The sequence below is a fragment of the Mesoplodon mirus genome (assembly GCF_964341445.2).
Source record: "Mesoplodon mirus genome assembly, chromosome: 1".
Classification (NCBI taxonomy): domain Eukaryota; kingdom Metazoa; phylum Chordata; class Mammalia; order Artiodactyla; family Ziphiidae; genus Mesoplodon; species Mesoplodon mirus.
The window spans coordinates 62,108,714-62,125,805 of NC_138976.1; the positions used below are offsets into that span (position 1 = coordinate 62,108,714).

Below are 17,092 nucleotides of genomic sequence, written 5' to 3' on the forward strand. Positions count from 1 at the left end.
ACGAGGTCACCATCACCCTGATACCAAAACCAGACAAGGATGTCACAAAGAAAGAAAACTACAGGCCAATATCACTGATGAACATAGATGCAAAAATCCTCAACAAAATACTAGCAAACAGAATCCAACAGCACATTAAAAGCATCATACACCATGATCAAGTGGGGTTTATTCCAGGAATGCAAGGATTCTTCAATATATGCAAATCAATCAACGTGATACACCATATTAACAAATTGAAGGAAAAAAACCATATGATCATCTCAATAGATGCAGAGAAAGTTTTCGACAAAATTCAACACCCATTTATGATAAAAACCCTGCAGAAAGTAGGCATAGAGGGAACTTTCCTCAACATAATAAAGGCCATATATGACAAACCCACAGCCAGCATCGTCCTCAATGGTGAAAAACTTAAACCATTTCCACTAAGATCAGGAACAAGACAAGGTTGCCCACTCTCACCACTCTTATTCAACATAGTTTTGGAAGTTTTAGCCACAGCAATCAGAGAAGAAAAGGAAATAAAAGTAATCCAAATTGGAAAAGAAGAAGTAAAGCTGTCACTGTTTGCAGATGACATGATACTATACATAGAGAATCCTAAAGATGCTACCAGAAAACTACTAGAGCTAATCAATGAATTTGGTAAAGTAGCAGGATACAAAATTAATGCACAGAAATCTCTGGCATTCCTATATACTAATGATGAAAAATCTGAAAGTGAAATCAAGGACACACTCCCATTTACCACTGCAACAAAAAGATAAAACATCTAGGAATAAACCTACCTAAGGAGACAAAAGACATGTATGCAGAAAATTATAAGACACTGATGAAAGAAATTAAACATGATACAAATAGATGGAGAGATATACCATGTTCTTGGATTGGAAGAATCAACATTGTGAAAATCACTCTACTACCCAAAGCAATCTACAGATTCAATGCAATCCCTATCAAACTACCACTGGCATTTTTCACAGAACTAGAACAAAAAATTTCACAATTTGTATGGAAACACAAAAGACCCCGAATAGCCAAAGCAATCTTGAGAATGAAAAATGGAGCTGGAGGAATCAGGCTCCCTGACTTCAGACTATACTACAAAGCTACAGTAATCAAGAGAGTATGGTACTGGCACAAAAACAGAAAGATAGATCAATGGAACAGGATAGAAAGCCCAGAGATAAACCCACACACATATGGTCACCTTATCTTTGATAAAGGAGGCAGGAATGTACAGTGCAGAAAGGACAGTCTCTTCAATAAGTGGTGCTGGGAAAACTGGACAGGGACATGTAAAAGTATGAGATTAGATCACTCCCTAACACCATACACAAAAATAAGCTCAAAATGGATTAAAGACCTAAATGTAAGGCCAGAAACTATCAAACTCTTAGAGGAAAACATAGGCAGAACACTCTATGACATAAATCACAGCAAGATCCTTTTTGACCCACCTCCTAGAGAAATGGAAATAAAGACAAAAATAAACACATGGGACCTAATGAAACTTAAAAGCTTTTGTACAGCAAAGGAAACCATAAATAAGACCAAAAGACAACCCTTAGAATGGGAGAAAATATTTGCAAATGAAGCAACTGACAAAGGATTAATCTCCAAAATTTATAAGCAGCTCATGCAGCTCAATAACAAAAAAACAAACAACCTAATCCAAAAATGGGCAGAAGACCTAAATAGACATTTCTCCACAGAAGATATACAGACTGCCAACAAACACACGAAAGGATGCTCAACATCTTTAATCATTAAAGAAATGCAAATCAAAAGTACAATGAGATATCATCTCACACCAGTCAGAACGGCCATCATCAAAAAATCTAGAAACAATAAATGCTGGAGAGGGTGTGGAAAAAAGGGAACACTCTTGCACTGCTGGTGGGAATGTAAATTGGTACAGCCAGTATGGACAACAGTATGGAGGTTCCTTAAAAAACTACAAATAGAACTAACATATGACCCAGCAATCCCACTACTAGGCATATACCCTGAGAAAACCATAATTCAAAAAGAGTCATGTACCAAAATGTTCATAACAGCCCTATTTATAATAGCCCGGAGATGGAAACAACCTAAGTGTCCATCATCGGATGAATGGATAAAGAAGATGTGGCACATATATACAATCGAATATTACTCAGCCATAAAAAGAAACGAAATTGAGCTATTTGTAATGAGGTGGACGGACCTAGAGTCTGTCATACAGAGTGAAGTAAGTCAGAAAGAGAAAGACAAATACTGTATGCTGACACATATATATGGAATTTAAGAAAAAAAATGTCATGAAGAACATAGGGGTAAGACAGGAATAAAGACACAGACCTACTAGAGAATGGACTTGAGGATATGGGAAGGGGGAAGGATAAGCTGTGACAAAGCGAAAGAGAGGCATGGACATATATACACTACCAAACGTAAGGTAGATAGCTAGTGGGAAGCAGCCGCATAGCACAGGGAGATCAGCTAGGTGCTTTGTGACCACCTGGAGAGGTGGGATAGGGAGGCTGGGAGGGAGACGCAAGAGGGAAGGGATATGGGAACATATGTATATGTATAACTGATTAAATTTGTTATAAAGCAGAAACTAACACACCATTGTTAAGAAATTATACTCTAATAAAGATGTAAAAAAAAAAGAACAGCATCTCCACTTCTCACAATTTATTCCCTCATTTCCTCAATCCTACTTCTCAGTGCCTATGATTGTTTGCCAATCGGACCAAGACAAAATGCTCTTACTCTAAAACTGGGCCAAGATGCTATTTCATTACTTCAACAGAAGTAATGAAAAAAAAACTTAGGGAACAGTTTTTCTCTCTGTGTCCCTTAAGAGCAAATGTCACTGCAACTAAGATCTGGAAACTAGATCACATAAATATAGTTCTGACTAGTTCAATAGAGCTGGGATAAGAATCAATACCTTTAATGGAGGAATACACTGGACTGCTAAGCCACTTTCATTTTCAATAACCAAAATGAGGTTTTTTCATTTTTTTGGGGGAAGACTGAATTCCTAGGTTTGTGAATGATAAAGGCACCATAATAGTCTACTGTTTTCTCCTACAATACATCCTTCTTACATTCTAAAGCACTGAATGGGTTTTGCAATATACAGTTTGTTATATTATAAGAAATATCATAAACATAATTTTTAAATTTTAAGTGCTTTTAAAGTAACACCTTGTTATTTCCTGAGCAAAGAATTTTAAGATCATGTTTTGAATAACTGTATCTTGTTTCTATTTTATGCTAACATAAAGTGTTGGTTTATTAATGTAAATGACTAAGTTCTTTGAATTGCTTCATCAGTAAGATTAATTTATTTTCTTTTAATTAGGTCCCTGTGGCTAACACTGGCTAGCAGTATTAGCATGTCCTGAACAGAAAGTGGAGCTCAGAGACTTCATACAGACTTCAGTCACATTTACATGCCCATAGCAATGGCATCAAACTGAGTTGTAGACAAGCCATAATTAATGGTATTGAATTATTAACACCCAAATTCTTTTTGAAATAAGATGAATGTCAGCCCCTCTTAATGATACTGTGATGTGGACAAATGTCACTGAATTTAATAGAGGTATCTGGTGCCTGAGGACAGTTACCTTCTCATTAGCCCTGTTGAGGTCTATGATCCAGGCATCAACATTCTCCTGCAAAACTGCACAAAGCTCAGACCAAGAGAATTTATCCAGCATGCCTTCTGGTTGTTTTATGAGCACAGAGCCTGCTATCAAGTGCTGATACAAGGTATGAAGGAAGGTTAGCTTCTCCTACGAGAAAAAAAGAAATTAATTCCAGTATATAAACACTGTAAGAAGTAAAACACTTAATATACATGGTGAAGAATTTATTTCAAAAATCCTGGAAAGGAATGAAGATACTCAAGTATTAGAATATTGCCATTTTGGTGACTTCTTTTACATTCAAAATTAAGCATCAGGCAGAAACTTGAAATTGCTTACATTTAGTTTTCAAAACCAAAATCTCAAGTCTAGAAGCCAGAAGACCCGGGTTCTGCTAAGGACGTGATCTGAGTGTCTGTTCAGACCTCACCTTCCCCAGCTGTAACATGAGGTATCTGGACTAGTTGTTTCTAAGCCCTTCTAACTGGAACTTAGTATGGTAATTCTATAATTTCATATTTACATTTACCAAAAAAGATGTTATTTAAGTCAAAAAACTAATATAAAGAGAAGAGCGTTACCCAACTCTGTTGAAGAAAAAGTTATACCAATATCTGTACTTTACATGCACACAAGTATTCAGCCTTCCTCCTCCTCCAGAGATTCCAGTTTACTTACCACTTATAGGAAATCTATCCCAAGCCCCCTAGGCAAAGCAGAGAGTGATATGAAAGAGATGGAAGATGGGCTCATTTTTCTTCCCCACTTAGAAGTTCATACCATATTTGGCACACTGGGCATTTGTAGGTGTTTAAATATTACAAAGTTAACAGTCCAAAAAATGGACATAGCTGCCCAAGATATACTTTCAAAACTGTCCAATTAAAAATATGTTAAAAAAATCCTTTAAAATTATATTGCCATTGTCATAGTTAAACCATCCATTGTTTAATGACCTAGAAACTCTATACTGCAAATTCAGTAAAAAGCTGATCCCATCTTGAACACACAAGGAGAGTTTACTTACTAAAATGCTAAATGGCTCTCTTTATAAGGCATTTCATCTATAAAGTCAAAGAATGGAACTCAAGACAAGGTAATTGTGAACCTGCAAAATGAGTATTTTGTGTAGATAAAATAAGTTCCCTCAAGATTTTTTAACAGATCAGCAGGAAAACTTTTAAAAGAAGAAAATTTAAGAGGAAAAAATAGGAATTCTAATCTTCCAGATAAGAAAAACTGAATGTAGTATATGTAAAGGTTTTATAGTTAGAAATTGTGGTGAAAGTTTTCCAATATATATAAAATTGTGCATCTTTAATTCTCCCTGTATGTCACCTTAGTTTTTTTCCAAATATAACAATTTAAAAACCAAAAAATTTGAATATATAGTTATATCCACAAACTTGAGTTAGGATATCAGAAGAGTCTTCATAAATATGCTATGTCTTTTTCTTTTTTAAGCAATTAAAGATGTCTTTTGCATTTTCAACTAAGTTGAGATGTTTAAAAATCTTGTTAAATATAACTAACCAAACAGAATATTCAGGCACTGAAAATCGTTCCTCTCCACATTTTGCCAAGTGATCAAGTTCTTCCGAAAGGGTAATTCATTGTGTTGCCATCATGTCTTTTTTGCTTGGGCTGTGATGAACCGTGCATGATAATCATCCATTTGGCGTGAAAAGAGAATCTCAAGATCCAAAATCAATTCACACATGTTGAACCTAACCACAATGTTGTAGACATGCTGACTTTACAATACAGTCAGGCTTCTAGTTTCCTTTACTTTAATCATTATCTGATGTGTAGAACAATTCCAGCCCCTTCATGTGGACACAATTTAAATCCCAGACTGTAAGAAGAGTGGAAAGAATGTTTCCTTTTTACTCTCTTGGCATTCATGTTCGTATTTGTTGGAGTAATGAACTCAATATGCAGGACGACTCAGATAAACTAGCTCCACACTAGCTAGACTAGCTCTACCTCCCATGGGTAAAAGAAAATATAAGATAACAATTCTACTCACACAGGCTCATACAGTTATATAAAAGTTTGTCATAATATTTTAAGAAGCCATTAATAAATTAACACAGATAGGTAACTCTCAAGGGCATCCAAATAAACTTTTAACTTTGTGGGACTTGTATTTTTCTAAATTTTGTTTAATATCCTACAATTATAAAGAGTAAGGTGACTGTCTATTACAGTAGATATTATTCCTGTTTTGCAAATAAGGAAACAAAGATGTGGAGAGACCGAGCTATGTGGCTTGTCCATATTCACAGTTTGTAAATAAAAGTACCTCTATCCATGTCAATTCTTTCTGATTACAAAAAAGATTCTTTCCACCATGGCAGGCTACTAAACTACTGAAATAAAAAATAATTTTGTCATTGGCAAACAGGACTGTTAGGAGCATAGCTACTTGAGATAGGATGTTCTAATAGCGAAAATTACTTGTATAAGTGATAAAAGGGTTAAACTACTTTATTTCTCTTGCAAAATAGGATCATACAAGAGTAATGGAATGACTGATTTTGCAGCTGGCATGAAGATTTCAAAAGAGCTCAGAAGAATTTTTTGAATTAAATCAAATAAGAATAAAAACAGACACTTGACAGATGTAAACTTCTAAAACTGAGATTAGTGCAAGGCCTTTCCTGACAGTCATCTTGTCTCAGGTAATACCTCTGTATCCTTATGGAAAGTCTGGGAAAGCTTCTGCAGCTCACTTTCAGATTGGGCTGCTCGCGCGTTTTCTTTCTCCCAACATTGCAGCATATTTTGTAGTTCCACTTTTAAAGTGCTTATTAGAGCCTCTCTGTCTGCACATTTAGTGCGTAAATGACTTAACTCTTTATTGACATCAGCCAATTTATCCTGAAGGTCCTGTTGGAGACACCAAATAAAGAGATTGTATCAAGATGATAACATTTAAATATAAAATGTTAATTACTTACTCCAAAAAGCTCTTTGAGTTTTCCTTTCAACTCGTTATAAGAATATAACTTGGTAGCCCCCAAATTTTTTTAAACTTGTAAATAACATTTTAAAAATAAATCTCTTACATTTACTATAAGAACATTTACTTCCCAATGACATTCCAAATACCAATAGAGGGCTTCCCTGGTGGCGCAGTGGTTGAGAGTTCGCCTGCCGATGCAGGGGACGCGGGTTCGTGCCCCGGTCCGGGAAGTTCCCACATGCCGCGGAGCAGCTGGGCCCGTGAGCCATGGCCACTGGGCCTGTGCGTCCGGAGCCTGTGCTCCGCCACAGGAGAGGCTGCAACAGTGAGAGGCCCGCGTACCGCAAAAAAAAAAAAAAAAAAAAAAAAAAGTTTACAAATACCAATAGAAATCTCAAATATGTGACATAAAATTCTGCTGAACTATTTACTCCTTACCCTTAACAAATTCTACTCAAGTATGTCCATGACAAACGACATGAACCAACACCAAAAAACTCCAACTCTGAACGTTCGATTAGTACAATTTTGCAAAGATGTAGTACATAAGACCAGCACAGAAAATAAACTGTTGCCCTAGACCTTAGCCAGGTGTGGTCACAGCCCACTACCAGGCATGATGTACTAAAAACAATGGCTCCACCCCAAAATGATGAAAACTGACCCCAAATACTGATGTGCTATGTAAAATATGTTGAATGTGTATCTAAGGCTGGATATCAAATCTTAAATCATTTTTTGAATCTATGGTATTATAATTAAATCTGGGAAATGAATTTTTCCTTTAACCAAAACAATTTCCAATCAAGTTTTATTTTTTTAATGAAAAACATTCTTCTTACTTTGACCAACATTTAAAAAAGTTTTTAATTGTATCTAAACATACTTAATCAAAAATAGGAAGATATATTTTCAGATATCTCTACTTAAAAATATTCCTTAAATAATTATATTTGTTTCCTAATAAAAAAGGAAAAAGTTATTCTAAATCACAATACCTTTATATTTTTAGCATGAGATTCTATCTTCTGTTTGGTAGACTCAAGTTCATTAGATGCCTTTTCCTTAGCATGATTCACGTTGCTTAGCTGATGAAAGAAAATGTAAGTAAACTTTTAAAATATTTTTCAATGGTGGGTAACTCAAAAGCTAATCTTTAAATGTTTTTATGCAATTACTTAAATACAAACTTTTTATAGTAATCCAGAGACTTAAAAAATTATTTCTTTTGGTTAACTATGTAATTTCTGTCCCAAGTTCACATGGCTAAAAAGAAAAGAAAGCATTCAAGCTTAAAATGTCGGTAATGTTATTGTGTTTTTACTAGATATCTGGATAAAGGATTTCATTCTTACTGTAAACAAATATAACTTTATTCTTAAAATCCTACTGGACCAAAATGCCAGAAGCAGTGGTATCTATACAGAAAGAAAAAAGGACAGACCAGAAGACTGTTCTTTCTACATGACGAGAATATTCACTGGTCTCTCAGTCCATATGACAACTTCAGGGTCGGTCACATGCTGTCCTACTGGGAAGGCTTGTGGCAGGTCATCAGTTGGTCCTGCTCTGCTTGTGATTTATTTTCTTTGACAGTTCATTCTTCTTTCTGTCAGACTGCTCTTTTTGCTTTCTTTGCAGCCACCCCTTGGTCTCCCCACTGCTGTCTCTGGCACTGGTTCACAACAAAGCGCATTACTAAGCCAAAGCCTGCTGAGTCGACTTTTCAACTGTGCTGAGGATCATGTGACATTCATCCTCCCAAATAACAATTCGCTGTGGGTAATATGTTCCTAGTTACCCTGCAGCTTCCAGACCTAGGCCTCAGAAGAGTTTCATAAACTACTAACAATACAGGCTGTCTTGTCTCACTGAGAGTTAGCAATGTTTGCTCTTTATAGAAATTTAATTATTTCAGTGGTCACTTTCTTTTATACCTTTTGAACAATTACAATTACTGAGGGCATTAAGAAGACTCACTTTTCCTTCTTTATTCACCTTAGCAAACTAAAGTAAAATATGCCTCTTCTTATGGGAAGTATAAGGGTTTCAAGGCCTTTGTATTACATAAAAGAAACAGATAAACAGAGGGATAAACACTAAATTCCATGCTATGTGGCTTGTCTTTGGTTGGAACAATTGTTTGTTGCTTTGCTAACTAATTGTGTTTAATGCAGTTACTTCATATTCTCTAATTTAACAAGATGTAACTAAATAAACTCTTCAATCTTTAAAGCACAAATTCATAAAACATTTTAATACCCAAGAAAATTATCAACCCACAAGTTAAACAATACAAAAGAGAAGATAAATAAAAGCATGAGCTTTTTCAATCAGGAAACTAAAAACCTCCAAGCTACATCAAACAGATATTTGTTTTAAAACCTTCTAACGCTTTACTCCCGTTAGAGAATGCACACTAATTTCTCTCTTTTTTATTGACTTCTACAATTTGTAGAACTCCTAAGCCAAAATACTGGCAAACCCTAAATTTCCAGTACCTATTCCAAATTTCATAAAAACACATTAACATTTAAATATAACATATATTAACTAAATGAGTTGCATAGCTCTTTTGTTAAATTAAAATAGATAAATTATGAAGACCAAGAAGTGACAGTCTTTATAACTTTGAAAATAGTAGTGTGACAGAAGAGAGAGTGAGACTCGACTTTAGGCCACACTTAAAGAAAGAACAGTGACAGACAACTTGTTATTTTTTGTATCTGTAAAGCTGTCAAATCAACATTCCCAATACTTTTGACCTTTGTAACAAGCAAGTAATATGTACTGCTGCAGGCCGAAGGCTATGTGTGTGGAGCCAAACAGTGCAAGTGTTACCTCATTAGATGCATCTTCCAGCTTGTTCTGGTAATCTGTCAAGGTATGCCTCAAACTCTCAAGGACAACAGAGAAGCTGGGAGGTTTATCTTTGTCCCTGTGGATGCCTAGAGAAAAATACAGGATGAAAATATACCGTTAAAGTCACAAAGGGACAACAGCTAAGCAAACAGTAACAGAGATATTACAATTAGATATAACTGAAAAGACATCATGATATACCGAGTAGAATCTTATTCTCCTAAGTATACTGCTATATAGCCTAGTATTAATAGCTTTTCTAAACAAGTGATCAAATTAAGTTCATAATATATCAAGTCCAAATTTATGGCTACTTTGTACCTTACTATGCCCACCTTGTAGTTAGTAGTAAAGCTCTTTTTTTTTTTCCTATTTCCAAGGTAACTGAAGTATCTGTACACACCTGTTATCCAACAATTAAATAAACAGTCTATACTAAACACTGTTTGGGGGAGTTACATACATTTACTTTGGTCCTTGTGTTTCTGATCAGTCAGGCCTATTTTTTCCTTAAACAATTTCTGAACCCAAGAGCACATAATTTTCTGTTATGCTTGGAAATAATGTTCTTCAATCCTTAAAATTCTCAAGTTACAATTTGAAATAAATAATAAAAATACTATTATCTACATAGGCCACATCATGTTTCAGTTAAAACCCTTAAAACTGAACTCATTGTAAAAATATGAGTATTTCCATATTATGCCCTCAAACCATTTTAATTTAGGTAGGCCATAAGTTAGTTGAGCTAATCAAGATCACATGGTCAAATGTTTATTTTTTTAATTTTTAAAAAAGATTTATTATTTATTTATTTATTTATTTTATTCATTTTTGGCTGCATCAGGTCTTAGTTGCAGCATGCAGGATATTTGTTAAGGAACACGGGCTCTTCATTGTGGTGCGTGGGCTTCTCTCTAGTTGTGGCGTGTGGGTTTTCTCTTCGCTAGTTGTAGCGCACAGGCTCCAGGGCACGTGAACTCTGCAGTTTGCAGCACTCGGGCTCTAGGTGAGGCGTGCAAGCTCAGTAGTTGTGCACATGGGCTTAGTTGCCCCTCAGCATGTGGGATCTTAGTTCCCTGACCAGGGATCGAACCCCCGTCCCCTGCACTGTAAAGCAGATTCTTTACCACTGGACCACCAGGGAAGTCCCTCAAACGTAGTTTAAAATAGTAATCCAAAATAATCAAAAGTTTCGTTTCAAAAACCACTTTGAACTGATTGCTTATTGTACTACTCATTAACTGTTAAAAATTAAATAGCAAATTTTAAAATATACTTACTAAAATTACTTTTATTTTCCTATATTTTCTCCCTATCATATTTTACAATCTAAATATTAATATCGATAAGAAGCATTCACAATACCTTTTTTATTATTCATTGATTCATTCATTCAACTAATTTAATGCATTTAATGCATTCCTACTATGTATTAATCCTAGGCATTAGGCACATGGAGGTAGATAAGAATGGTGTAGTCTCTGTTCTCATAGAATTTACAGTCTAAAAAGAGGAGGTAAGATTGTAAACAAATAATTACATAAGATCATTCATCCATTCTTCAAGTATTCAGCTGCTGGAACTTTGGGGAGAGGAGGGACAAAGGCAGTAATACAGGAAAGAAAGAATGAATAAAGGGGAAAAAAATGTTTGGTTAATAACAAAACAACTTTATTCATATCAGAGTATTAGTGATAATTATTATTTTAATTTTGGACAAAATGTTATTAATAAACGTATTACATTCACCAAAGTATAATTTAAACACTATCTTAAGTATGGGTACACCTTAGATTTTCTTAAACAGAAGAATAATAATAAACTTAAAAACCAAAAGTAGGGCTTCCCTGGTGGCGCAGTGGTTGAGAGTCCGCCTGCTGATGCAGGGCACGTGGGTTCCTGCCCCGGTCAGGGAAGATCCCACATGCCGCAGAGCGGCTGGGCCCGTGAGCCATGGCCGCTGAGCCTGCGCTCCACAACGTGAGAGGCCACAACAGTGAGAGGCCCGCGTACCGCAAAAAAAAAAAAAAAAAAAAAAAAAAAAAAAAGCCAAAAGTAATATGGAAACAACGTATATCCCAGCTTGCGGGGGGAGCAGGAAAGACAGTGCTCTCAGCCGTGAAAATGAAGGAGACAGTACTCTTTGTAATGACTGCGAGTTGGAGAGACAACTCATTAAAATTTTTATTAAAGGTCTTACCAAATATATTTTTAAAAAATTGCTCTCTTGCACAAGATAAAAAAAAGTGTAATGTATAATTCTTTTCTTCTGCTACTACACAAGTAGGTCATGAATAAATCATTTGAGGACACCCAGGAAATCTTAGCTTATACAATAAGGGAGAAAACTTGCTCTTAGAAATCCAGAAGAATAAAATCATCATAATATGGGTGTTGAGGAATAAGGAGACAAAACGCCTTCTCCTTACTGACTCATGCACATCTTATATTCTACATAAAAAAGTTTCTTTGCCTGAAAATGCTTTTACAATAAAATTCAGCTGAAGTACAAAGTATGCCTTATGTCCCACCCACATTCATTATAAAAAGAAATACTTACTGGTCCCTTAACATGAAGAAAATATTTACAAATAAAAAAGAAAGGGTCGCTCAGGACCCAGGAGCTTACTGACTAAAATTTTATTTAACCTAATAATATCCTAATCACTGTACTATTGCCCGCAAAACAATAAACTATTAAAGCTATCCTATCAGTGGATGGTCTAAAACCTCACAGTAAAGATTAAAAAAATAAAATTTTAACAGTAGTCATAAATAGCTTTTCAAAGGTTAAAGTCCAAATGAAGAACAGAATGTGTCAGGATGTGTCATTTATACTTCAATTACGCCAACTCAAAAATCTTCTGAGTTTCTCTGTCCCTGTCCCTATACATGTGTGTCTCTATACATGGGTGCCAGCCTATACTTTCACATCACTGCTGCCTGTCTCAGTCTCTTTCTCACTTTTAAGTACATTTCAACAAGATATACCTTGGCAAATCTTTTCTTTGAATTAGTAGCCCATAGGAGGCAGTGAGGAAGAAGAACAGGTCCCAAACCTTCTATTTAAATGTTCCCTTTTGGACAATCTGAAAAACTAAATATTTTTAAATGACTCAAATAAACCACTGTTTTTCAAGATGGTGTTATCACCTCAGTAACCCCACAGTTCCACAGGAGAAACAGTAGGTTGTAATGAATGAGGTGAGTCTATTTCCTCCACCCTGTCAACCATTGTCTTATCTACTTCAGTATCCTGCAAGACCTCAATTATTAAGAAATAATGGACAGAGACTATAAAACAAAAGACTGAGCTTTTTTAAAAAAAAAAAGATATCTGTTGTAGAACATGAGTAATCACGTTCATCCTCAGAACAAATAGGGAAAAAAGAAAAGAAAACCCTGTTGTTTAATGCTGATTTTTAATCATGTAATAAAACACAGAAAATGACATTCAAATGGGTTTTTCACCTGAGAAAATCTAAATATTTAATACATTGATGACTAAGAAAATTCTTTTTTCATTCTAAAAGCACTGAATACAAACATTTTGTTGGCAGTTATACTTTTCAAACTCAGACTACATTCCATATATTAACTTGTTTTATTCACTGAGATCATAAACAAACATCTTCATTATCTTGCAAACACTGGTACCCATTCTAGAGTTTTTAAGGAAAATGACTCATAACTTCTCTAACATATGGACAGTATTTATCATGTAAATCCTGCTCACCCACCTACTCTGTCCCCAGGAAGAGTCCAAAAAACCTTTCCTTTACCAAGGTTTGAGAAATGTATTGGTTGGGGGGAGCCTCAGCATCGTTGATGAGCTCTGTATGGCTTGGTAGTAAGCATCTAGGCCAGGTAGCTGGAAATCCATGGATAACAGTGGGAAATGGTGCCACAAAAGCTGGGTTCCCTGAATTCAGTGGGGATGCTGGAATCTCAAGTGACAGGCCAAGTGGTAGCACTTAATTTTCAGAGACAAAATGTACATGGTTACCATAATGGGCAGTGGATTCAAAGCAATAAACAAAATGGTTTTACCCACAGAGACCGCTGGCTTTGGCTAACTGATCATGGTGTTCCTAGGACTAAAATAGGCACTCTACTTGAATGTTACCTGATCTGTATAAGTAGAAAAGCTCTGGGTCTAATTACCAGAACTAGGAGTTAAATCAACACAAAAGACAGTCTTGGCCCTCAACCAATTCTCAGTCTTGAGCTAGTTCACAGACCCAGTGTCCCTAGAATAAAGAGGATGGATCCTCTTCAGGAATCCTGACGTACTGCCAAAAGCTTATACTGTATGTAAATCTTTCTCCTAGCCTTCCTCAAAGAAACATGCAACCATTTACCCGGGTGACCATGTAGTGAGGAAGGGGAGTTACTCACATATACCATGGATAACTGGACACTGGATCGGAACTGACACTAATTTCTGGAGACCTAATATGCTACTGTGGTTCACTAGTTAGGTAGGAGCTTACAGAGGTCAGTTTTGGCTAAGGTCTATCTCCACTGGGCCCAGTAGGTACCTGAACCCACATAGTTACTCCCACAGTTTAGAATGCATTGTTATAAATTACAAATGCAGAAACTGGCACAATGCCCATAGCAGTTACCTGACCCATGGAGTGAGGGATTTACAGAGGAAAACAAAGCAGAAAAAAAGCAATTGGAAGTCACCAAAACTTTTACCTACCAAAATAGTAAATCAAAAATAATGCCACATTCCTGGAGAGACTGAAGAGATTAGCCCCTCTGTTAAAGAGTATAAAGGGGTGGAGATTCCAACCACATCAGCATTCAACTCATCTATCCGGCTAGTGCAGCATACAGATGGGTCTTAAGGAATGATAGTGAATTACTGTAAGCATGATTACATGTGACTCCAACTGCAGCTTCAGTTAAAGATGTAGTTTCATTGTTGGAGCAAATCGATACATTTCCTGGCAACTAGAAGGAAGCTATTTCTTCTATCCTTTTAGTAAAAATCACCAAAACAGTTAGTTTCTGCTTGCAGGGCCAGCAATCTACCTTCATGGCCCTACCTCAGAGCTATATCAACTCTAGCATAATCCAGTCTGTAGAAATTCTGATCAACTCTTCATTCTGGAAGACATCCCATATTCCACTTAATTCTCTACCAAGTTGATGATATCATTCTGATCGCTTGAGTTTACGCAGGCCAAGTTTGGCAGATCCTTACAGGTGAATGATAGTGTAAACTTTTAGGATTTTGGAACAAAGGAAGCCACCCTCTACAGATAACTATTCTCTTGAAAATCAGCTTTCAACTGGCTACTAGTCCTTAGCAGATACTGCATTCATGCCCACCAATTTAGCACATGACCTGTGTTGCCCATCATAAAATGTCTGATCCACCAGCTCATGAACTTGGGCATGCACAATATCACCCTACCATCAAGTGAAAGTGGTACATACAAAACTGGATTCAAACAAGTCCTGAAGGTACAAGTAAGTTGCATGAATAAGTAATCCAGATTCCCATGGGCCCTATTCTTGTTACATTGCTTCTTCCCTCTTAACCTACACCCTGGACCCATGGAAAAGTTCCCTATAACCAGTTGACTAATGGGGTGGAGGGGGCGGAATGGGCTTGTTATATAGATGTTTCTGTATGATGTGCTGATACTACCCAAAAGTTGACAGCTGTGGCATGACAGCCCCACTCAAGGGTGGCCTTGAAGGACAGTGGTGAAGCAAAAATCCTCCCAGTATGCAGGAATGGACCCAACTATCATTTTGTCTGGAATGAGAGAGGACCAAAGGTACAAATATACACTAATTTGGAGGTAGTAGCTAACAGTTTGGCTAATGGTCAGGGACTCGAAAAGAACATTATTGGAAAACTGGTAACAAGGTGGTCTGGGCAAGAGTGTGTGGACAGACCTCTCCAGATGGTCACTGTGCCCAGATCAACTTAAGTAGAGGAGGATCTTAACAATCAGGAGGACAAGATGAAGCATTCTGTGGATGTCAGCTAGCATATTTTCCCAGCCACCTTTGTCCTTGCTCATCTTTGTTGCCCCTACAACACAGGAGTCATGGCAGCAAGGACAGAGGTAATGCATGGGTTCAGCAACAGGGACTTCCATTCGCCAAGGCTGATAGGATTACAACTCCAGTTAAGTGCCAAATCCACCAACAGCAAAGACAAACACTGAATCCATGATACGACACCACTCTCTAGTGGCACAGCCAGTCACCTTGTGGCAAGTTGATTATACTAAGTCATTTCCATCATGGGATAATCAATGCTCATTCTTACTAAGGTAGACACTCTAGAAAGACATTTTCCTTCCCTGACCATAATATTTCTGCTGAAATTGTCATCCATGAATTTACAAAATGTCTTATTCACCATTATGTATTCCATGTAGCGTTGCTTCTGACCAAGGAACTCATTTCATAGCAAATGAAATATGGAAATTGGCTCATTTTCATAGAATTCACTGGTCTTACTATGTCTCCCAACACTCTGAAGTAGCTGGCACACAGAATAGTGTAATGGCCTTTTGAAGATTCATAGCATTGGCTGGATGGCAACATTTTTTTTTTTTTGCAGTACGCGGGCCTCTCACTGTTGTGGCCTCTCCCGTTGCGGAGCACAGGCTCCGGACGCGCAGGTTCAGCGGCCATGGCTCACGGGCCCAGCTGCTCCACGGCATGTGGGATCTTCCCGGACCGGGGCACGAACCCGTGTCCCCTGCATCGGCAGGTGGACTCGCAACGACTGTGCCACCAGGGAAGCCCTAGATGGCAACATTTTGTGGGACAAGGATAATATCCTCCAAAGATACAGTTTGTGCTCTGAGTCAGCAATCAGTATATGGTATGTTTCTCCCATAGCCAGGAATCACAGGTCCAGGAATCAAATGTTGGAAATGGGAGTGGCTCATATTACACCTAATGATCTACCAGTGAAATGTCTGCTTCCCATCCCAGGAATTGTGGGCTCTATTGGTCTAAGTCTTAATTCCCAAGGAAGAAATGCTTCCACCATGGGACACAGCAATGGTTCCATTAAAAATGGAAGCTGAGACTGTCACCTGGTCATTTCTGAGCTCTTCATGCCAGGAAACCAAAGAGCAAAGAAGGTTCTTCTATACAAAGACAATTGGTCTTGCTTACCAAGGGTAAGTGGGTGGTAAGAAAGAGTATATCTAGAATGCAGGACATCCCACAGGACTCCCACCTGAGTACACTCAAGTTCTGTGATAAAAGTTGATAGACAAACAATCCCATTTCTGGGTGTATATCCAAAAGAACTGAAAGCAGGGTCTAGAAGAGATATTTGTATATCCATGTTGACAGAAGCACTATTCACTATAGCCAAGAGGTGGAAGCAACCCAAAAGTCCATCAGCAGATGAATGAATAAACAAAATGTGATAAATACATACAATGGAGTATTATTTGCCTTAAAAAGGAAGGAATTCCTGTCATATGCCATGTCATGGATTAACCTTGAGGACATTATACTAAGTAAAATAAGCCAATCACAAAAAGATAATATATGATTCCATTACATGAGGTACCTAAAATAGTCAAATTCATAGTAACAGAAAGTAGAATGGTGG

The 17,092-nt window shown here is 37.0% G+C and overlaps 1 protein-coding gene across 1 annotated transcript in view; it reads right to left on the reverse strand.

The window, feature by feature from the left end:
* Positions 1-17,092, reverse strand: part of CCDC171 (coiled-coil domain containing 171) — a gene marked incomplete at its 3' end in the record, with an annotated part of 345,924 nt that overhangs the window by 205,702 nt on the left and 123,130 nt on the right. Inside the window, exons 12-15 of the mRNA XM_082603964.1 lie at positions 9,460-9,566; positions 7,617-7,706; positions 6,342-6,542; positions 3,630-3,797 (exon numbers count right to left, since the gene is read on the reverse strand). Of these exons, the coding sequence (XP_082460090.1) occupies positions 3,630-3,797; positions 6,342-6,542; positions 7,617-7,706; positions 9,460-9,566 (566 nt within the window). The remainder of the gene's footprint in view (positions 1-3,629; positions 3,798-6,341; positions 6,543-7,616; positions 7,707-9,459; positions 9,567-17,092) is intronic.